The 24,582-nt window shown below is 44.8% G+C and overlaps 1 protein-coding gene across 1 annotated transcript in view; it reads right to left on the minus strand.

Moving 5' to 3' along the window:
* The window catches only part of LOC144752576 (opsin-VA-like), a 400,680-nt gene that overhangs the window by 251,645 nt on the left and 124,453 nt on the right, over positions 1-24,582 (minus strand). Inside the window, exon 2 of the mRNA XM_078640464.1 lies at positions 5,864-6,074. Within this exon, the coding sequence (XP_078496590.1) occupies positions 5,864-6,074 (211 nt within the window). The remainder of the gene's footprint in view (positions 1-5,863; positions 6,075-24,582) is intronic.

The raw sequence follows: 24,582 nt of genomic DNA on the forward strand, positions 1-24,582 counted from the left end.
GATGACTGAGTTGGCGCACAGCTGCAATTTTTGCACCAACTGAAAGGACAGAAATGCACTGTATCTTGTAAATATGGTGCATTTCTGCCCTTTTAAATTGTTATAGGGCAGCGAAGCAAAATTGCCCTATGCCAATTCATTGTAAATATGCTCCTGAGTTGGTACATTGATGTTCTCTAGGTCAGTGCAAATGCTCTTGTCCTGTTGACCATTGGCTGAAATCTGACAATGAAGAGGGGGGACTAAATGGCAATCTGATTTTGTTACTCAATCATTTTTTTTAAAGAACCAGCCGTGCCCTTGAAGGATGGGATGGGGTATGTGAGGCAGGCTATGAGGGGGAGCTAATAAAGTCAGATCTTAACAGATCCCAGACCCCAAATCTCAAACCTCACATACCACAAAAGCAAACTACAAAAGGTTGTGTAAGAATGTTAAAGCTGAATTTCCCACTTCAGATCTAACTACCAGACAGATATGTCATACTTTCACCTCTCATCCCAATGAAATAAATAAAAAATGAAGAATTCACGGTCCTGTGATGAAAGGAGGAGTTGTCAGTAGTTCCCACATGGCAGCTGTCTCTTGGCAAAGAACTGTGAAGGGAGATAATGGATCTCAAGTGACTAGGATGCTTCTCCCTTTCCTAGACAGGAAGAAAACATTTGGTAGAAAGTCATATCCAATAGCCTGACCTGATCCAGTCAATATTTTATGTTAGAGGCCCTTCTTAAGACACTGCAGCCTCTACCCACAAATATCTTATAACCTTTTGAACTGACTGGTAATTGAGACTCTGGGGACAAGTTTGAGGAAGAACCCAAAAACAAACAGTGGCAATGCCAAAGGATCTGGCTTATAACTGAAAGTGCCTCTTGTGATATTATTAGTTCATTAGTTTGTCATGTTAACACATGTTAAACCACCTAGACAAATGTTTCACCTTGCTAGTACTTGTTTAACACACAAATACAGCAATATGCAACTGAAAGGTGAACAGTCAACCTTTACGAAACGCCTTCTACCGTACAGCAACATGCTTCAATGTTTTTAGTAACATTTTAAATGTTTGAGCTATAAACATTTTTTTTTAAATCTGCAAACTATGCAACAAATTATGAATTATGTGGCAAATGCAGCAAATCCTAAACTATGCAAAAAAAGCAGCGGCCTCAGAATTGCACAATTCAAGTGGACCTGGTGCATTCAAATCCACACTTAAAAGCCTATTGGCTTTGAGATATGTTTTGACAAGAAAAAAGTATACCCATGCTAACGTTGCTAGAATTATTCATAATAAACAGATCAGAGAATCGTCATAATTTCCCAGTGAACCAATCAGGCCTCTAGCCTTTGTCTTTCGCTTATCACCCTCACCAACTCAGGCCTAATGTATTGAGCAGAAGATTTCGCAAAAGGCCGCTATCAACTATGAAGGCATAAAAATACAAATAGAACAAAACAAAACTCAATCCTTCATGAGAGGGCTTATCAAGGATTATCAGAGTGAAAATGTTCTACCCCCCCCTCCCAAAGTTAGTCCGAGGGGGAATTAACACCAAAACCCTTGACTACTATGGTACTTTGTGAGCGTCAATGTTGCAAAATACTTACCTACATGCTTTAACACAGCTTTATCACAATCCACCCTTAAAGGCCTTTTAGCTTTAACATATACTGTCCATAGTAAATGCGTTCAGGCGGTCTGCTCTGGTCTCAACATTACATAACGAGCCGATCAGCCTTTATCATTGTCTAGTAAGGTGCTGAAATGGAAGAGATTGAGGCCTGTCATAGTTAAATATTTGCAACAGTGGGAAAGTGCTAACAGTCCAGAATAGGAATTATTACTTGAGAGTAGATCTGATTAGACATGAGTTTGGGTAGGAGGTCTCAGTAGACTCATGGAATAGGTAAGGAAATGATATGCACTAATTGGACCTGATTTAAAATTAAGGTTGGTGCATCATTTTGTTTTCCTCAGGCTAGCAGAGTATAAAATAAACTTCAATTTACCGGCATTTATCTAAATTCCCCAGTAGTGTGACGCAATCAGATTATAATGAAAGATAATAGTTTAAACTGAAAATGCATGCTGAGAGAAGTTCTACAAATCACTTCAACGCGCCTGTCGCTGCAGCTCCATCACCTGTTAAAGGGCCACGACACGAGCCATCACATGAATGACAGGACGGGTGGAGGAGGGGAGGGAAGCACACTCTCCGAGCTCTCCTCCTCCTTCGGAAGATGCAACTTAATGCTCTCAAGTCATTACCTGATAAGCAGAATTTGACAAAGCACTGATATACACCGGGCCGCAGCTGCAAGGGTAACACTCCACACTCTGACACAATGCCGTGACGTCACGCTAATGGCGGTTTCTAATGACGGTTTCGAAATCATGGCGCCCAAAACCTATCTACTTAATACATTTCTGGTGATATCATGAGTTGCCCCTTAGACATCCAAGGGGGCATACTAGCAAGAACCTTGTTAAAATTATCGCCGTTTTCGCGGCAGGAAACTGCCGCTAAAACGGCGATAATGGGCATGCTAATATGCGTTATCGAATTCCAATAGAAGCCCAGGTTAGATGTCCTGCACATCTAACCTGGGCTTCTATTGGAATTCTATAACGCATATTAGCAAGCCCATTATCGCCGTTTTAGCCCATTATCGCCGTTTTAGCGGCAGTTTCCTGCCGCTAAAACGGCGATAATTTTAACGAGGTTCTTGCTAATATGCCCCTGAATCCTCTAAAATCAGTGCACATTTGTCTTCTTCCAGACACCATGACACGCGTGCACACTGTCATGCAATAACCTAGACAATTCTGGAATCATATTTGAGTGTGAAACGAAAATGTAGCAAAAGCACGCTTGTTGACAATCCTCTGAAAATAAACCTACAGTTTTAACCTAAGTCAAAGTCATCATGTTGGGCATAAAAGTAATTTCACACAAAGGGGAATTATTGATCAAATTCGAGGAGCCCTGTGTTGCTGCTGGATATGTTTCATTGATGAAATTGAGGCGCAGCGGTGATCCAACTGAACAACACAGCGAGATCTGCTGATGCCTGAAAAACACCAAAAATGCACATTCTGTTTTGTGACTTTTAAGGCTCTAAGCTCTGTGGGAAGAAGCAGGAAACACAACCACCGTACACATTGTTCCATACATTGTTTATTGTACACCTACATTATAGCAATAGAAACGAGTAACACGTATCAGGTGCTCACCAACATTGATCATTCATTTGAAAGGGAATAGAAAAGCATGGAGCAGAAAACAATCTCTTACAGGAAGTCCAGCTGGTCTCTCTGGCAGCTTTGAAGTGGAAATCGTATTGTCTGGTGTATCATAGGTTCTTGCTGCTCATCTTCATCAAATGCTTTTGTTGACATAGTACCAAGGCATGAGGAAATGCCTGCAGGCACCCCCTAAGTAGATTGCTATTTTTGCTAGTAAGTAAGTATAAGTTTTGTAAAGGGCATAAATGCCAAGGCGTCTTAGCGCTAGAGTTGCCTTTAATAATCAGACAGGGAAGGGAGAGAGCAGGCTTAGACCTTGGATAGAAATAACCATGTTTGTAAGTGACAAGGTGTTCCATAGTTTACAGGCCAAGTGAAAAAAACGTCTGCCCCTCCACTTTACTGCCTTGGCCCTAGGGATGTCCAACAGACAAGCGGTGGATGATCTAAGGTTGCGTCGTGGAACAAGTGAACAGGGCCATAGAGGGCCTTATGAACAATGAAAAAAGACTTACATTTAACCCTCGCCTGGGCAGGCAGCCAGTGCAGATCGTTTTTGACACAGGGCTACATTTGGGAATTTTGAGCAGTAAACATGCTGCTGCATTTTGAAGCGATTGTAGCTTATGTTGTGTCAACTTTTTTTCTCCAAAATAGAGAGCATTACAGTAATATATCTTTGATAGTACCGATGCTACGATCACTGTTTTCTGTAGATCCAATGGAACGAAAGGAAATATCTTTTTTAGAATCCTCAAAGTGTAGAAAGAAGATGTGTTGAGATTAACCTGCTTAGAGAAGGAGAGCTGATCATCTAGTGTGACTCCTAGACTTTTCGCTTTTTTCACAGGGGATGGACATGGTCTTGCGACATCTGGCCACCAGGAGTTGTTCCAAAATTAGATGTCATTTCCAAATAACAAAACCTCCGTTTTATTCGGTATTTAACTTTAAACAGTTTTCCTGCATCCATCTAATGATGTAGGCCATACAGTTGTTAAATTTCTTCGTCTCGTCCTCTGGCTTTGATGATAATGAGACCACTATTTGTGTGTCATCCGCATATCAGATGGCAGTTAATCCATGTGCGCAAATGAGTTTTGCCAGAGTGGGAACATAGACATTAAACAGGGTTGGAAATAATGATGATCCCTGAGGCACCCCACAGGGCAGAGCAAAGGAGTGGTGTTTGTATTTTCCTAGCAGTATGGTTTGCTCTCTGTTTGATTAAAATGATCTAATAATACTCAGTGCCTCACCCATAATCCCTATTTCGGGTAATTGATGAATGAGTACTTGATGGTTTACAGTATCGAATGAATCTGAGAGGTCTAGGTAAATTAGCATTGCCTTCCCGCCATACACAAGGAATACTGCACTCCCACAGCTCCATATTGCTTGGGCTGCAGTATGAATATAGAACCTGTCTGTTACAAGCAATTACATAACTATGTATATTGATTTGTTATATGGTTATCAACACTGCCATTATCAAGGAGAACTTCAGAGGCTGTTGCGGTTACCTCCCAATGGTCGCTGAATTCAATAAATGCAATGTTTGCACTTTGGCCAAGAAGGCAGTTCTACTTTGATTATAAAGGCCCAGATAAAGAATGAGGCAGAACAGAATTACCGTATGGAGTTCCACGCCACCTGATCAGGAAGGGCTGGTGTTCCTGAACCAACATTTCTCGGAAGTTGGAACACAAGACCCAATTTTTCCAGGCAATAATTCCTTCTGGAAAAACCACAAAAGGCTTTGACTCCAGCAGCAGCAGCCAATCCCCTTTCCACGTTTTGTCAAGCCCAGATTCCCCACTCCCTCAAAAACCACACCACACAGAGACCACAGTGTATATTTCGTTCCTGGTCAGAATAGGAGGTACATTAATATGTTAAACCCCATGAAATTGTTAATTTAGTATGATATTATGACCAGTAAATCTGCCCTTACATGATGACTTCACATTCCATGTGGTTTATTTCATAATTGCAAGGTACTGGTACAGTATTACTGCATGGTTATTTTTGTGGATATACTGACCTGCTAGTACTGTGCAACTCATAATCTGATGGTAAGAAAGAACAATTACTGTGTTACATGTTCCCAGTGTGAGTGTAGTGTGTTTTTCTGACTGGGAATCGAGCTTTCTGAACTAACGCATCCATTGTAGAGATTTGTGTGGAACCGTGAATGTCGCAGGTTCAAATTCTAGCGAATCCACGTTCACACTTATCTTTCTGAGGTTTATAAAATGAGTACCATTGAGTCTGATAATATTTAACACCATACAACAATGCCTAGAGATCATATAAATGGTAGAATGTTTTATATAGTGTAGTAATTATTACCACAACAACATTAATTTGAGTCGTTTTGTAACGTTGCCATGGCCAAAATGCAAGAAAGTTACCCTAGCTGGGCAGTGAAAACAGTTGTAACTGGTCCAGAAGGCATCTACGACTGAGTTAGCTGGTGATGTAGGTCCATCACATACGTGGACCCTGGTGACACTACAACTGCTACACCAATGGTAGCTATGCTCCTGATTCATGTACATACATTTTATTCTGTCTAGAAAGCAGTTAAATGTAATGGAGGCGTCTTACCAGTTGGGCTCACAAGTAGTCCCGATTTTACTTGTGGTGTAGCTGCTCCAGCCTAATGTGGGTGGAATAGTCCAGATGAACGAGAAGACCCACACAAAGACAATGCCCAGAGCCGAATGCTTTCCCCTTAGGCGGAGATTTCCCAGTGGTCGACAAATCACAATAAAGCGCTCAAAAGCCAAGATCGCGAGTGACCACAGAGCTACGATTCCTGAAAATGACAAAATGCAATATTAGCTGGAGTGCTGATGCACGAACTGTCAGTCCTATAAATATATAAAGAGATACCCCCAAATCCAATCGGGGACAGGGTGCATAATCAGAAAAAAATCCACAAAAATCCCTCAAACAGACTTATATTGGAGAATCACTAAAACACTACTCCTGCCTGCCACAGTAACACTATGGGAGGTAAGGAGCTATTTAAGTTCAAGACACAATGTTCTATTTAGAACCAGTAACTCAACAATACACTTTAGGTCAAAGAAAACATGAAAGCACACAACCAAAAACGTCATAGGATCACTGATTCACCATACACAGAGGAAATATGAGTTAAACATTATCACATTTTATTCATAAAAACAAGATATAGCCATATACATTTAAAATTTCACAAGTGTACATTTAATACAAGAAAACCATAAAAAGTCAACGCAGCGTTTCGGTGCTTATATTGAATATATTTGTTTTTATGAATAAAATGTGATCATTTTTAATTCATATTTCCACTGTGTATGGTGTAATCACTGCTCCTATGACGTTTTTTGTTGTGTGCTTTCATTTTTTCTTTGACCTAAAGTGTATTGTTGAGTTACTGGTTCTAAATAGAACATTGTGTCTTGAACTTAATAAGCTCCTTACCTCCCATAGTGTTACTGTGGCAGGCAGGAGTAGTGTTTTAGTGATTCTCCAATATAAGTCTGTTTGTGGATTTTTTTCCGAACTGTCAGTCCAACATTCTCTTCCGCAACCTCACTTGTGATGCAACACTGTAAAGCAATTTTTTTGTAGTCCAAATCTTTTTATTACAAATTTCACCAAGTAAAAAAAAAAAGCCTCAGTGGGAATTAAACATAGGAGGGTAAAGAGAGTACATAGTCATAGGACATTATTCAAATAAACATTCAGTATAGATCTGTATAAATGACTGCTAGCAGAAAATGAAGGAGTAGTATATGCTTTGCAAAGGATTGGTTGATTAAATTACGTCAGTGCTGTGGAGACCAGGGACACAGTGGGTGGATGAGATGGAGCTTCATTTATGATAAGGGTTAACTGTAGGATGTTATGAAGTTTATCCATAAAGTGATTAGAGTGGACTTGATTTCTGGAGGTTTGAAGTTATTCAACACTGTGGGGTTTCAATTAGCGCCCATCCCTGCTGGCTTAACAATTCTAGGAAGTGTTCTATTTAAGAGACATGCACTGAGGCAAGAACAGTAACGCCATGTGCTGTGAAGAAATTGAACAGAGGTAGGAGATAAATAAAGGCAATAGAGGAACCCTCCCTAATGTTATCCGATATAACCTTTTTAATGACTTCTTCACAAGGAACGCCTTTTTAGTTCTTAAACGTTAATCCATTTTACACAGTACACACTGTTTTACCTTCACAAATGAACACCCAGATTAAGCTTAGTCTCCGTTGAACTTCAAAGGTGATTTATACAAGTGCCAAAAAAGAGCACAGGCGCTGATTGCAGTAACATAGCATCTAAATAAGTCTGCAAACTAACACATAAAGCAGAAAAAAGTAGTAAAAGAAGTATATGTTTCTACTTCACTGTGTTTGACTGCAGAAGTAGCTGTTGCAAAAGTGAGAACCTTGCATGGATTTAGAAATAACGCTGCTTAGTTCCTGGTTTTCTACTGTAATGGGAACTGAATTTGATTAACCATGAAGCCAAATAAAAGCTATTTTGCTTTTTTTAGTCTAAGTGGTCTTATACTGTTTTATGTGGAAAATTGCATATGTGGAATTCTTGCAACAGACAGAGGCAGAAAGCATAACCAATTGAAACCATCAGGTCAACAACTCTATTACAAAAAGAAAGGAATGAAATCAAAAACCTACAGCGCTTCCACCAAAGGCCATATTAGATATACAATGTTACAAAGGAGACCATATCATCAACTAATATTCAGAGGAGAGCTCACGTTTAAATATATAAAATTTACATCCTTGACGTGCTAGCTATATGGTGAATAAAGGCATATGCGCTTTATCTAAAGACGCACATCACCAAGTGGAATAGACGCCTCACCCATAATTTATCGGAATGTTCTTCATCACAGGCGAATATCCACACAATGGTAGGTAGATACCACGGGGGTGGACTCAACCATTTTTGGGTGTTCTTAGATAAATCAGAACTGAATTATAACATGGATCCAGAAAAATAAAAATATGTTAGTGTATATGTTCTGTTAAGTTAAGATTACTTGCTATAGAAAGCGACTCACCCGGGGGCATCTTGGCGCTGCTGCAGATCCTAACAGGAAATAAGTACCAGATGGATTCAGAATAAGTAGGATTTTAGTAGTTTCCTAAATTTACAGTATGTGGCTCGCAAAGTTAGGGGAAGTTTGCTCCAGTATCTTAGGGCAAGATAGGAGAAGGGGTTCCCCCCAGTGCGTACTTGACAGATACGGGGGACACACAGTAGGGCTTGGTTGCTGGATCTAAGATTGAGGCTAGGGACGTAAGTCATTATCTTATTTTGGAGATAAAGCGGGCCTTTGCCCTTTAAGGCATGGTATGTGAGGCAGCAGATCTTAAAATGGGAACTCTTCTTCACTGGTAGCCAGTGCAATTCCTTAAGCAAAGGTGAGGGAGTTCCTGAAGGGCGGTTCAGAATAAGCCTGGTCGCAGTGTTCTGGACCACCTGGAGTTTGGAAAGCAGTGATTCACTAGCTTCTGCCAAAAGAGCATCTCCATAGTCCAATCTGCATATTACCAAGGCCTGGACCAGTGCTCTACATACTGTCATGGGGAGAAAGGGGAAGATTATGCACAGAAGGCACAGATTGAAGTAGCAAGCGCTCACAGTTGCCGCAATTTGGTCTTTCATCATTAATGCTTGATCTAATTTTATCCCCAGATTCCTTACAGTTTGTTTGGGCACGGGTGTGGTACCCAATTTGTGGGGCCACCAGTTGTCCGACCAGATAGAGGAGGTTTTTCCAAGCAGCATAATCTCAGTTTTTTCTGGGTCTAGCTGGAAGCAGTTTTAAGTTTAAGTTTAAGTTTAAAATATTTATTGAGCGCAGCATACACCTAGACGGTTTCTTGGCGCTAAAGTCGAAGACAGCCCACTGAGCGGGGACAGTCAGTGAAACAGTGGCTGGAAACTAAACAGAAACCTAGGGAAAAGCCTGAGGGAATAAAAAGGTCTTCAAGGCTTTGCGGAAGGCGGAATAATTAGTGAGGGACCTAAGGTGAAAAGGGAGAGAGTTCCAAAACAAGGGGGCAAGAAAAGAAAATTTCGAGCCGCCCTGTTTCTTTTTCCGGAAGCGGGGCACCGCTAGGAGGAGTTGGGCTGAGGATCGGAGGTCTCGGCCAGGGACATAAGCCTTGATGGCCGATGATATAAATAGGGGGGCCAGGCCAGTCCTGGCCTGGAACACCACGCAGCCAAGTTTAAACAAGGCACGTTCCCGCACCGGGAGCCAGTGAAGGGTTTTCAGGAGAGGGGAGGAGTGGTGGAATTTAGGGAGACCAAAGGCAAGACGAGCAGCCTGGTTTTGCACTAATTGCAATTTACGGAGGCTGTACTGAGGGATGCCATTGTACAGGATGTTCCCGTAGTCCAGGCGGGACAGGACCAGTGCGGACATAATTAACTTAAGTGCAGGGAAAGAGAAGAAGCGGGAGACAGAACGAATGGTGCGGAGAGTAAGGAAACAAGAAGAGACCACAGAACCAATCTGGGAGTGCATGGTAAGTTGATTATTGAGCTTGATACCAAGAGTCTTAACAGAGGAAACCGGAGTAGGAGGGGGACCAAAGGAGGAGGGCCAGAAGAGTGAGTTCCAGGGACTGGAGCAACCACCCGTCACCACAAGTTCCGTTTTATCGGGATTGAGTTTCAGGTGGTTGAAGTTCATCCAGTCCCTGATGAAAGATAGAGTAGATTGAAAATTAGAAATAGAGTCAGAATTAGAAGAAAGATTAAAAATGAGCTGGAGGTCATCGGCATAATTAAATACCGAGACCTCCAGGTGCTGTAGAGAAAAGATGAGTGGAGCAATGTAAAGATTAAAGAGTAAAGGAGAAAGAGAAGAACCCTGGGGGACACCGCACTGGACCTGACAGGGGGTAGCTGAAAACTCCCCAAGATGAACCGCCTGGGTCCGGTCCCTCAGAAAGGACGAGAGCCAGATGAGGGCTGATCCTCCTATGCCCGCCGCCTTGACACGGGAAAGCAAGATGGAGTGGTCCACCGTGTCAAAGGCGGCGGACAAGTCAAGAAGGACCAGCGCCTGAGGTCTACCGGAGTCCATACCCTCTCTGAGGGTGTCTGATACTGACACCACCACTGACTCGGTTGAGTGCCTTGGCCGAAATCCCGCCTGACAAGGGGCCAACCTCCCGTTCTCCTCGGCGAAGGTGCTGAGGGCAGATGTCACATGCCGCTCCAGCACCTTTGCCAAAAAAGGGAGAAGGGAGATGGGGCGATAGTTAGCCATCACAGAAGGGTCGGCTCCCGGCTTCTTCAAGATGGGAACAATGGAAGCGGCTTTTAACGATGGAGTAACAACCCCTCGGGCTAATGAATCGTTAAGGAAGCCCAGAGGGGGCGACGGTAAGGGTGGGCGTCCGAATCGGCTACGCCCACGGAGTAGGCGTAGTGTTGCCTTCTACGCATTTTGCGTAGACAGCGTAGCCGGCAACACTACGCCCACTCCGTGAGCGTAGCCGAGTCGGCCGCCACCCGCCTCCCTCCCGCCCTCCACTAGATACTTTATTTAAGCATTTACACGGATTAAAACAACTTAAAAGCACTTACCTTGTCCGGGGCTCGTCCGGGTCTTCATCTTTGAATAGCGTCCTTTGCCTGGATACCAATGCGCATGCGCGGCCGCCCGCGCATGCGCAGCGTCTTTATTGCAATAAGGAATGTTTGTGCATCATAAACATGTGTATAAAAGACGAAGCCTCAGAGAAACTTGTTGTGGAGAGCACCACCAGAGAGAGCACCTCCTGAAGACACTATGCGAGTGTCCGAAATGACAGGCTCTCCTCATGAGAAATAAAACTTTGTTCTTGTTTTCCTGCTTCCAGCGCCCGTCTCTTTATTTGGTAATTGTTCAAGATGGGAACTAAGAGGCGTCCTGCGCCAGCAGCCTGGGCATTAGGTGCGTTATGGGCTGACTTTTCCTCAATTGGCGTCCCAACGCGGGGTCCATCAGCGACATAAGGTCCGGTAAGAGAGGTCCAGGCGATGGGGTGAACATCTAAACGATTGGAGTATACCTGCCTTGAGAGGGCCCTCGTCCGGCTGCCGATTGAATGAACTTCACCGATTCCGAACGGACCTCTCTCAAGTGACCTACTGTCCTGACTGGAATCCCACAGGAATGCTGCGGTAAAAACATGGAGAAAGAGAACGATTGGGCGCTGGAAAAGGGAAGGCGAAGAATTGCCCACACGGTCTGGCCCGGGTAAGGTTAAGTAGGACGTCTTTACGTCCGATTGATAAGATGGCTTTATCCATCTGATTGATTGATTGATTGTACTTGAAGTATTGGTTCTCTTTGAGACATTTTCTATTTGCAAACAGCGATGAATAGGAACGTTCCTCTCTCTTTGCAAATAGTAAAGGATAGGTAATGCAGACGTTTGTCCCCCATTGTAATCCGTCATGCATATTTTTCTCCCCACTGATTGTTTATTATCGATTTTTTTATCGATTATTGCTCTTTGAGATATTCTCTGTCTACAAACAGGGAAGAATAGAAATATTCTGCCCCCCTTTGCAGATAGTGAAGGATAGGTAATGCAGATATTTGTCCCCGTTGTAATCCGTCATGCCTGTTTTTCTCCCCACTGATTGATTGATTGTCTGGACATTTATTGTTCAAGGAATAGTTCTTTTGAGGTATTCTCTGTTTGCAAATAACGTAGAAAAGAAATATTCTGTCTAATCTTTGCAAGTAGTGAAGGGTAGGTAATGCGGACCTTTGTCCCCCGTTGTAATCTCTCGGGCCTATCTACTCCCCACTGATTGGTAAACTAGTTCCACCCGGACCATTTATTAGAGGTAGGTCATCTGGCTCGACCGGAGGGCACCCCTAATAAAAAGGACATATGCAACAATAACGAAGTAATCACCGTATCCTGTTAACAGAAACTTTAGCATGAAACACGCTAGAAAAAAAGGGAAGAAAGAAATAAGAAAGCAAAATCAGTAGGCCACTGATGAGTTTTTGATTTCGCTACAAATAGGAAAACGTTAGAATTAGCTCACGATAAAACACATGATTTCGCTAGAAATAAGAAACGTTAAGAAATAAGCCCGTAATAAGAAACATGAAAATGGTGAAAGAAGCCAAGCTTGACATCACAACAGCCACGAGGCAACTAGGCTTCGCCACCCCTCACTGCTCCAAACATGTCTGTCCCACCGCCTGCCACGCCCCAATAACGGTAACATGAGATAGATACAAGTCAGCAGATACCTACCCCTTTTCTGGAAACTCCCGAAGTGCAACAGGTTCGCGGCAACGCTCATCCGGAAGACGAGATCTTCGGCACGTGTAGGGCGGGTCCTGCTGCCAGCCGTCGGCCGGAGGTCGTCGCATAAGGTGGGCCAGAAGAGGAGCCGAGGCCGACGGGATCCGGGCGTCCCCTCTTCTTTCTTCAATAATGGCTGCGACAACACGGGGGGGATGTCTTGCTCATGCCACCGACCCCCCCCTCGCATCTCCTGGTCCAGCCACGGCTTGGTAGAAGCTCCCCGTTCGGCCCTGAAGCGGCGCCTTGCAGGCCACCGGGGGGGGGGCATGTCTTGCCTATGCCTCCGACCCCCCCCCCCTCTCATCGCCTGGTCCGGCCATCATGAATATTAGCGCCGAGAAAAACGGCGTGGGTGCGCTGGGAGGGAGAGGCGGCGCGAACGAGCCTCTCCCACCTCCCCAGGTGGAGGCCCCCAGCGGCACCCCCAACGCTCCACTCACCCGACGAGGGTTCGTCCACTCGTAAAATGGCTGTCGACCCTGCAGGAGCGGGCCCGGCGTGAAGAGATGGCCCGGTTGCTTGTTGATTAAGAAATGAGTCCCACAATCAGAAGTGTTCTCCTCGACTTTGAAGATTCTATAAAAGCCACGGGGGCCCCCGACCCCCGCGGACACCCCCGATGGGGAATGACTGCCATGACTGCCCGCGGAACGATGAAAATGTAGCCGCGAGACGTCAGCGCTCCCATGCTGACGCCAGCCTCAGTTTGAATGACTAAAAAACTGCAGACTAGAGTTCGGATCAGTTCCGGTGAAAACCCAGTATGACCCGGTAGAAAAAATTGTTGCCACCCTCCCCCTTTTGACTGATGGTTCATTCCGCCGATCCTTTCTGTTACCCTTTAACGGAACTTTTGGACTGCCGAAAGAGGCTCTGGGCCAACCACGAGTTGGTGGAGATTTTGACTATGCCTGGATCTGCCTGGCTGCTCCCAAAATGGCGCTGGTACAAATGAAACTTTCAACTCCTTGTTGTACCCCGATTGCTCAGCCTTGGTGTCATGAAATATGTATGCAGTTTTTAAACACAATGAATTGATATGGGATGGGTACTGATTATGTGTTCGGACAATGAATTGAAGTGAGATGGGTACTGATTGAACATTCGGACAATGAATTGTTGTTAAGTTTTGGCGCATCATGATTATTGAAAGTTCGAATTTCAACACTTATGATACTCGCTCACACTGAAGTTTCGATATGATTTTATTGCACCTGTCGCACTTTTTATTATGAAATCAACGACCACCGACTCCATTAGGTTTTCCACTAATAAGTATCCCCACATGTACAGTTCCAGCCTGCTCCGTGGCCGGCCCACGGGGTTGTAGGCCCGTATTTATGCACCGACATTCTTATTAAAGATTTTTGGAAAAAGCAAACGTAGTTGTCACGCGTAAATTGGTAAGTTTAGAATAAATGACCACTATTTCCGATATAACTAGATTACAGGTGAAATGGCTCAGCTCGACTAGTTAAGGGTTAAAAAGTATAGTACGCAGAAATATTGCAAATATGAATGGTCCAGGTTTTTGTTGTATGTGTTTTGCATTTTTGTACAGTCTAAAGCAACCGCTAAAGTTCCTGGTATTTAGCCTATACTTTATATGCTACCTGTATCGGGAAAGTTGTTTTAAAAATGCCCCTAAGTCGCCCCGAAGGAGTGCCACCTGACCCCCCTGGTACGAACGAAAAACGACCCGTACCACTGTAGGTTATCACTTTTCCTCAAAGGAGAGCACGAGCTCGCCCCCCACGCTGCACCGACTGCCCTTTTGTTCTGACCCCCCCCCTGCACACGATCCATAATACCACACTTGGGCGACCTATGCTATCCACAGGCTTCCGATAATCATCTCTCCCACACTAAACGGTCCACCTGGGCTTAAACGCCAAGTTGGCAGGGACTGCGTCCCGTGGAGATAGCCCGAGTATGTAATAAGTAAAAGCCGTTTCGAGTTTATGCGCGCTAATGTGTTTTTAAATGCTGCCCCCGCCCCCCTTCTTTTTCCCTCTTTCTGCAGGTCACATCGGAACGTCGATAAAAGTACGGTAAAAAAAAATGGTGATCTAGCGGACAAAAAGATGGGAAAAAGGGGTTCGATTATGGTGCCTACACACGATGAGTGAACAATGACTATTTCTCTCCCTGAACTTGGCGCTTGGGGGGACAGCCTGAAGCGGAAACTACAAAATATGACTTCGCTTGGCACCCCGAATAATACAACCAAGAATGACGTGCACTAATGAATAAAATTCCTACGTTTAACTAAATAGGGAAAGTTTAAGGAATATTCCAAGGTGAGGGTTACCCAAGTACCCTCCGCTTGGAGGACTAGGAATGTTGCCAGTATTTAAAATCTACTACATCCTTTTCGCACCCTCATAGACATGAAACTCAAAGCTGCCCCATTGTTCTCACAACTGACACCCACTGTTGCCTCAGCCTGGAAACACATTAGCCCGACCAGGTTAGTTCTTGACCAACCGCCAAAGGCGTGAGTGCATACAACCAAAGCCACCAGTGAAGGCAGCCGACGATAAAAGACAAGAAAAGGGTAAAAAGAGCTTAGGATGCTAAGGATGCGCAGTGTACAGGAAGAGATCATTTTGGCCAATAACTGTTCTATGTTTTGTCTTGTATTTTTGTATATAATATATGGATCTACGTCATCCCTCTGCCTGTGTTTCCGTATTACTTGACCCCTACTGTTCTGTGTTGTGTGCGCACTTAAATGGCCTATTATTGTACACGTCTCCGTCTCCGTCTCTCTCTCTCTCTCTCTCTCTCTCTCTCTCTCTCTCTCTCTCTCTCTCTCTCTCTCTCTCTCTCTCTCTCTCTCTCTCTCTCTCTCTCTCTCTCTCTCTCTCTCTCTCTCTCTCTCTCTCTCTCTCTCTCTCTCTCTCTCTCTCTCTCTCTCTCTCTCTCTCTCTCTCTCTCTCTCTCCCCCTGTTCCCTCCTCCCTTGTGTGGTAACGTTGTGCCCCACCGGCACACACCTAATTGGGTCTCTTCGAACACAAAGGTGTTCGGCAAAATTGACTAAAACGATTGTAACTTGCCATATTACTACCTCTCCTTTCTGCAAAACGATAGAACCCGAGTTGGGAATGAAAGAAAGGACAGGTAAGACGACTGATGTCCCCTAATCTGGCCTTTTATAGGGGGACTATAACGTCAATGGTTTTCTGTTTTTCAGTTCGTTAGAAATGCAATCCCCAATGCCCAGATTGCCTCACCCCTCTGCACTTAAGTGCGGATGTCCAAAGCGTCCTCGCTTCCCTCGATTGACTCCAGCTCCCTGTCCAAAGCGTCCTCGCTTCTCCCGATTGACCCCAGCTCCATATCAGCTATCCCCGAAGCGTAATTGATGACCTTGATTAACCGTCGCTCCCCAAGAAAAGCATGTTTAACCTCTGCCCCCCTCTCATGATGATAACCCCCCTGCTTGCAAGAGTTAGCCGACCCCGAAGGGAAATGTAAGATTGTCAGTACTTGGGTTAACAAAAAAAAGGGCGAGTCTCTACTTAAGGACTCGATTTCGAGTTTGATAAAATACACTGTCGATGGGAGTCCGATTTCTCTCCATGAACGTCAAATAGGCTTACGAATTCAGTGGAAATGCCCTCCTACACACTCCATAAGTGATGACTTATGACTGTGACCGATGAACCTATCCCCCTACCTACTTAGGATTGGGGACGGAATTGAAATGTATAAATGTCTTCTCTTGCCAGTTTTTCTAAAACTTGTTTTGTACCCATTCAAAGATACAATCACCGGAGGAGAGGAGCTGGACGTGACGCACAGCCTGGCCACAGATCATGAAGCACGTGTGACCTCAACCAAAGGTGGAGTCGCAGAGCAACGAGACGCGGGACGAGGCACCACTCTCAATCTCGGCAGATGAAGGAATGAAGGGCTGCCTTGAAGCCCTCGATTTGCTGACCCACTCGTGCCTGAAGTCCCCGTCCCTTTTGAGCCCGACTGATGGGCCTGCCTGCTCGTCGTCCTTTGCTCCTTTGGTCCCTTGGTGTGTTCAATGATCTGATCCCACTCCGCCCTCTCTTCCCTCGATTATTCAACAACATCACCCTTTTCGCATAACTTTTGACTCAGAAAAGAAGAGCAGCATTTAGATAGAATAAGGTTTTGCCACGGAAGAAGAAAGACACGCAGGTGCCCAGCATGAGGCACCCCTAAGAAGATCAGTTAGGAAACAGGACTGTGATCTAACAGCAGAGGACTGATCGCACCCTGCAACGCGTAAGGATGAATCCGAGCTGGACCTATAGCTCCACCGCCGGTGCTCAACAGCGCCAACGAAAGAAGACGGACTCTGTTAAAAAGACATTGTGACGAAGACCCCCCTTCCTGAACTTTCTACCCACCCCTTGACTAATTGCTTGTATCGAACTGAATTCCTCCCTCAACCATTTTTGTGTTGCTTTCAAAAATGTTTCATCGGTCACTCATGTGTTTAGTTTTCCAAAAGTCTCTTATAGCACTGACAAGACCCGAAGGTATCAGAGCACTTTTTACTGTATGTTGATGTCACCGGAGAGAAAGTCGGAACCTGATTCTATAATGTGTCGGAACCTTTTTCTTGATTGACCCCGACTAAGTATTATGCCGATCTCTAGACTTGTATGAATAACCCAACAAATGTAAATCCATATGTACCGCATTCCGCCAATCGTATCGACTGTATAGAAATGAACTAGCTTATGTAAAAAAGCGGCGACTGTTGAAAATGGCAATGTATATGCACATAAGCGGCGTTCATTTGTGTTCACTGTACCCCTTGTTGTAAGCAGAACGGATATCGCTAAACACTGACTGTGTTATCCCGCCAGCATAGACCCATGCACACACGTACACGACAGCCATTTTAGGCACCATGGCCTCTCTGCCCGTTTGTTCCCGGCACCCCTCCCCGCGCGCACTGCTCATGCATCGGCCATAAAACCCTCTCCCTCTGCGTGACCCTGCCCTAGAAGTAACCCTCCTGCTTGACCCACACCCCCCCATTTCCTCCCAAGAACACCCTTCCCCTCAGCTGACGACCCTCCCCCCCAGCTGCACTTGGCCTTTCGACCCGGTCCCAAGTCCTAAGACCAAGCCTCGTGGATGTACACCCCCCCCTTTTTTCCTGCCCAGCATAACAAAACCGTGATACACCAACCGAAGTCCCCGATCTTATCGCCTGCCCAACCTTTGATCTGATCATCCCCTCCTGCCCTCGTGTCCTGTAGGAATGTCCGGCTGAGAGATCACAATCTCTTGTTACATTCAGGAGGGGAGGATGACATCTGAGCGACTGGTATGGGAATAGGCCTGAAGCTGGGATTCCAAGCATGCCTTTTCCTACTTCAAAGCGTCTTTATTGCAATAAGGAATGTTTGTGCATCATAAACATGTGTATAAAAGACGAAGCCTCAGAGAAACTTGTTGTGGAGAGCACGACCAGAGAGAGCACCTCCTGAAGACACTATGCGAGTGTCCGAAATGACAGGCTCTCCTCATGAGAAATAAAACTCTGTTCTTGTTTTCCTGCTTCCAGCGCCGGTCTCTTTATTTGGTAATTGTTCAAGATGGGAACTAAGAGGCGTCCTGCGCCAGCAGCCTGGGCATTAGGTGCGTTATGGGCTGACTTTTCCTCAGAAGCTTGGATGATAGATGGTATCAAAGGCTGCAGAGAGATCTAATAATATTAGTATCACAGGCATTCCTGCATCCCCCCCCCACCCAGTCTCCGAGAATCAGTCACGGGCAGGAGCGCCGAGTCTGTGCTGTACCCCGGGAGGAAACCAGATTGTGAGGGATCAAAGATGTGATTGAATTCGAAATAGGATCCCATCTGCTTGTTTATTAAGCCTTCAAGTTGTTTGCCCAGAAGAGGTAATAAGGATATTGGGCGATAATTGCCGAGAGATTGTTAGTCCAGCGTTGCTTTTTAAAAATGGGCCATACGCATGCTGCCTTCCACTCTGTCGGAAAAGTGCCTGTTTTTATTGAGCAGTTAAAGATCTCTTGGATCATGGGAGCGCAGCAGGTAGCCAGAAGGGATATTATCTAGAGTGGGCAAAGATCCCGAGGGGACCCAGAATTGGCTGCAGCCAGGGAGCTGTGTATTTCCTCTAAAGTAAAAGGCTGAAAACTGTCAAGTGTATAGAGGGTTGCTTTTGGCTGCTCTTCTTTAGCAATGGTGATCTATGTGTCCTGCAAAGGAACAGCAGGAAATTTAGAGTAGATGTGAAAAATCTTTTCCTGGAAGAAATTAGGCAGAGAGTCACAGAGGTCCTGGGATTCCAAGGGAGATTGGCTGCATGCTTGTGGGAATCTCAAACTATTCTAAAAGGGACTTTTGGGGAGTTGTCGGTTCGTTCAATTTGGCTAATAAGAAAAGTCCGCCTAGCAGATTTAACATTCTGATGATATCGAGACAGGGCTTGTTTATACTGTTCCGTGTCTTGAGACTCTTTCCTCCTACCCCAGAGTTTCTCTAAAGTCTTACATCTAGTTTTTGCTAGTGTTAGTTCTGGTGTAAACCATAGGGCTGATGGACGGCGATATGTGGAACCATGATTATTAAATGGAACAGTTACGTCCAGCGCTGCCGTAAGGGCAGAGTTAAAAGGGTTCAGCAATTCAGAAAACTCAGAATTATCATTTGGTAACTTGGGAATCGCTAAAAGCTTCAGGAGTAGGTTTATGCCAAGGTCTATGTGCATCGCGTCACAGTCTGTTGTTTGTAATAATACCCAGGGAGTGAGGGAGGTGAATTCCAAAAGTAATTAAAAAGCGATCAGTCTAAGTGAGGGGGAGAGGTGTCTTACAGTCCAGCTGTTTTATGTTGGGAAAAATGAGGTCCATTGTGTGGCCCGCAGTATGCGTTGGACCGTTAACTCTTTGGGAGAGTCCTGATGTTTCCAGGTCCATCGAAAGTTTCCTAACTTCCGGGATGGTATGTAAAAGTCACCCAGAAGGAGAAATTTGTTAGAGGCTAAGACATGCATGGCTGTCTGTTCTGTCCTTTCAAACCACACAAATGAACAAACTCCAATGTCAAGCTTTCTCTCTTCCACCACACCTAAAACAGATATAGCAACTCTCTTCCAAACGCCTCCGATCCATTGGCCAATTTAGAACCTTACTACATGACCCACAAGCTGCACCACCACCCCTGACTCATACACGTTCCACCATAAAGACACTCAAACAATATAAGCAACATGCCACACCTCACAACTTTGCTTCCCCATGTCTACTGCACAACAATGTTACACCACGAAAACAACACAGAACACCAACTCACTCTCAAACACCATCTCCACCACATACACCCGCAGACCCATCAAAATGCCTTTTTAGGATGCGGGATGAGGAACATGACACAGTCAAAAAAAGGTTTCTGTTTCCAGATACCTGTGAGCCTTGCTAGAGGAAAGGACAGCCACTACTCAATGGGGTTGGCTGTTGGGATAGTGTATCATATGTAACAAAGGAAAAATTGTTCCTTTTTTAGGTGTCCCCTCACTCACCGGGGTTGCCCCACGGTGACATGCTTCATCATTGGGGCCATCCCAGTCCTCTACGGGCTGGGGCGTGCTACGACTTGCGGAGTTACGTAGGAGCACTTAAATGGACTATGTGTGGTGCATGTGTATTTGTGGGGAGTGGACTATGTGATGAGTTAAAAAATACCTGCCCAGTAGGTTACTAATAAACTTTATTCTGGCCTCTAGGTGGTAGTATTAAAAACGGGGTAGGGAGATAGGCTATCCTAAACTTAATGTGTTCAGAAGTACCTATCAACTCCTAAGTCGACATGTTTCGTGCATACCCCAAGCACTTCTTCGGGACTACACAGGGACCAGCCCTGTGTTCGCCACTCCTTACTCTGTCACTGAGATATTTACAAAAAGGGTTTTAAGCTGCAGCAAACTCTGTTAAGTGCATGCATTTATACCTACGTATTTTGTTCCAAAAACACGTGGTTCCTGAAAGATAGAAAACAACTTTAAAATTCAAGGGGTGGTTGGCCCCATTAGTTATCACACACAGTTTTTTACAGAAGTGATGTACTCTGTGAATTCGGACCCGGACTCATTGGCCGTGCTTGTTTTCATGCACGAAGACGTGATTGATTTCGTGCATTTTTCGAACGTGATTTTTAACAAAAACACCTATCGCAGTGTCACACCCATACATTCAACAGTCATACACACTCATACATACTTTCTTATGAGACCTAACTGGGCCCCATGGAGTCGGAGGGGTATCGGTATCCTCGCAACTCTGATGAGAAAGAAATGGAGTTGTTAAGTCACCCAGTACTGTTCGTTTTCTAGGCATTTTCTCCGTTTCAAAAATCGGCATTCCTTCGTGCCCTATTCCACTTACTTGTGCTCTGGTTACCTCCTGTATTCAGGCACCTACTCTTTCTCCCTCCGGTCCGGATGTTATCGGACTGGAGGTTCCGTGTTGTTTAAATGCTGATGCCATTCGCGGTATCACAGCGCTGTCGAGGGAACGCCCTTTGCGCACGCTAGAGCGTGTGTTTCTCTACCCGTGCCCGTCTACGTGGCGGCCATCTTGGGGGTGTCGATCTTCGCTAATAGTCGGGATCAGGTGTCTAATGTGACTATTATCGCGTTAGGACACCTCTAAATCAATTTAGGGTGATATACAAAGTACTTGCCATATTATCAGGGTTTTTACCCGCCGTGTTTGAAAAAAGTGGAAATAAGTTCAAAAATGAACCGATTGAACTGTCACCAATATCTCATGGTAGTTTATAGCTGGTAAAGTACAGTATTTTCAAGGGATCATAACCTTCAAGTGGTGGATTCAGCCACACAGGATAATATTTCATCAGAGATTGTACAGTTATTGCCAAAAGATGGTAAGAACTATATATACATGAGACTTCGTGAATTTCACATGTACCGGGTCTGGTTTTATAATGTTTACATGTGTCTTTTATGTAAACTGTCCCCAGGGAATGTCGTCATTCAATCCCACGATATGGGAGCGAAGTTTAAACACCCAGCGTTGCTCCTTTTCTAATAGTTTCTTTTCCATGTCAGCATGGGGTGGTTGGGTTTCCAGCACCACCCAGCGCATATCGTTGGGTGTGTGTGCTTTTTCCAAAAAGTGTGTTGTCATTTTGGTGTTCGAGTGTTTGCACCTAAAGTTGCTGCGATGTTCAACCATTCTGGTGTTAACCTTTCTGGTTGTCATTCCAATATAATGCAAATTGCACACACATGTGATCATGTAGACAACTCCTGATGTATTGCAGTTTGAAAACTGTCTTAACTCCCATTTGAGGCCTGTATTACAAATCACCTGTTTGGTGGTTTCAGTCAGGTGGCACACGCTGCAGTTGGAACATGGATGGTGTCCAGTTGGCAAGGGGTGCATACGTCGGACTGGGCCTTCCATAGATCTAGGGCGTGTGTGCACCATCAAGTCCTTCAGGTTTTTCCCTTTCCGATGACTGAACATTGGTTGGGTGATGTTAAGACCCCCGCTGTTCAGAGTTCTCCAATGTTTCTTCACGATCTTTGTCACCTGTTGTGAAGCTACTGTATACGTGGTGATGCAGATGGGCCTTCTTTCCAATGGATTTGATGGTGGTTCCTTAGGTTTGGGCTCCAACAATGCATCCCTGTGGTTATTGGATGCCCTTTTCTTAGCTTTCTGAACAATCTTTTTCGGGTATTGTCTCTGATATAGTTTGTCGCATAATTCCTTGGCCTGCATTTCATAGTCACATTTTTCTGAACAGTTCCTTCTTAGTCTCAGGAACTGCCCAAATGGCAGGTTTTCACGGAGTTGGCGTGGGTGGAAGCTCTCAAAGCTAAGTAGGCAATTTCTAGACGTTGGCTTAAAATGTGTCGTAGTTATTAGTGTCCCTTTTTCTGCCTTAATGTTTAGGTCTAGGAAGACTAGATGTTCACGGCTCATTGTGGAGGTGAACTTCAGGAAAGGGTCCTGGAGATTCAGCCAGTTTAGGAACACATCTGCCTCCTGCTCAGTTCCATTCCAGATGAGGATGACGTCATCGATGTAACGTCTCCACATCTGGATTTTGGTGGCATGGGGGTTGTCTGTATTCAGGATCTTTTTTGTCTCTAGCCAGTGCACATACAGTCCCGCCACGCTCGGCGCGAATGTGCTTCCCATGCTGGTTCCATGGGTCTGTTTGTATATAGTTTCCTGGAAGAGAAAGAAGTTCTCGGTTAGGGCAAGGCGGCAACATTCTAGCACTACATGCCTAGGTGTTTTGTAATCCCATTGGTTTTCGAATAGAATGTCCTCTAGGATCTGTAGGGTCTCTCTGTGAGGTAAGCTTGTATACAGGCTCTCTACGTCGAGACCTATTAGTATCTGTATGGAGGGGTCAAAAGGTAGGTCTTTTAGGAGGCACAGTACTGATTTTGTGTCCTGTAGGTATGTTACTGTCTTCTGTACCAAAGGTCTCAAGAAAGCGTCCGCAAACTTAGACAAAGGCTCAAGTATTGATCCTATGCCTGAGACGATTGGTCTTCCAGGTGGTTTTTCCAACCTTTTGTGGATTTTGGGGATAGTATAAAAATACGAGGTCCTAGGGTGTTTGTTTTCCAGGAAAACTGCCTCCTTTCTAGTTAGCCAGTCGTTGACCAGACATTCTTCCACCATTCCAGCTATCTCAATCCTTAGGCGTTCTGTTGGGTCTGCCCTCAGTACCTCATAATTTCTTTGGTCTGCCAGTAGTCTCATGCATTCCGTCTCATAGTCTTCTGAGTTTTGTATAACAATTGCCCCGCCTTTGTCGGCTGGTTTTATTGTTATTGTTGCATCGTTGGCTAGTTCAGCTATGGCTTCCTTTTCAGCTCTACTGGTATTATAAAATGTATTCAAAGCCCTGGTGTCCAGATCCATTACATCTTTCAAAATTGCCTTTTCGAAAGCCAGTGACTCAACTGGTAGGCTATTCGTGGGGGGGGTGAAAGATGATTTTTTCTTTAGTCCTGTGTCACTAGTAGTTCCTATAGGTTGTGGTTTGTCTTTGAAAAAAACTTGTAATTTTATGCTGCGTACAAATTCCTTCAGTTCACAGTACAGCTTGAATTTATCCAGGGTTGTGGTCGGAACAAAACCCAACCCTTTTTCTAAGACTCTCTCCTGAACTGGTGTCAAAATTTTGTCAGAGAGGTTTACCACTAGGCTTAGATGTTGCTGGTTGATGGTGTTGTTACCGGTCCTTGGCTCCTTGTGTGTGTTCTGTTGGTTTCCAGAGGTTGGGCCCATTGGACTTGCTGTCCTCTGGTTTTGCCTCGGCCTGGTTTTTTGCCCCTCCCTAAAAAAGGCTGTTGTGGTATTCCTGACATCTGGGCATTGTCCCAAAATGGGAAAGGTTGTTGTGGGTATGGTTGCTGAAAAGGAGGGGGTCCATAGAAGAACTGCGGTGGTGGTCCTTGGTAGGGTTGCCAGTTGTTTCCCCTGTTCATTCTTCTCCCCGCTCTGCCTCGTTTATTTCGCGGTTGGTTGCGATTGTAACTGTTATCAGAGGAGTCGGATCCTGTGTCTGAGGCTCCGCTGTCACTGTTGTAACCTGGGTTCCTCCCAGAAAGTACATACTCGGCTTTAATGTATGGGTACACCTTTTCGTGAGAAAAAGTTTTTTTATCTTTGTAAAATTTAGTATACTTAGTGTCTTTCAGGGATATCTCGAATTCAGTCATTGACTTGTTTAGCTCGTCCAGCCTTTTCTTAAGTTCTGCCGGTGATTGGTATGTTTTTAGTTTAACTTCCAGGTCCTGGATCTGCACCTTCAACGCCTCAGCTCTGCGTGCCGCGGTCTTTACAATGAGGACTAGCCAGTCCCTGGTGCAATGCCAGCTTATCAGTGACCAATCTTTCTTAAAAACGAGGTCATCTTGAAATATGAAAGGTTCGTTATTCACTATAAGGCCGCGCGGTGCTGC

Source organism: Lissotriton helveticus, chromosome 5_1, assembly GCF_964261635.1.
Source record: "Lissotriton helveticus chromosome 5_1, aLisHel1.1, whole genome shotgun sequence".
NCBI classification, from domain to species: domain Eukaryota; kingdom Metazoa; phylum Chordata; class Amphibia; order Caudata; family Salamandridae; genus Lissotriton; species Lissotriton helveticus.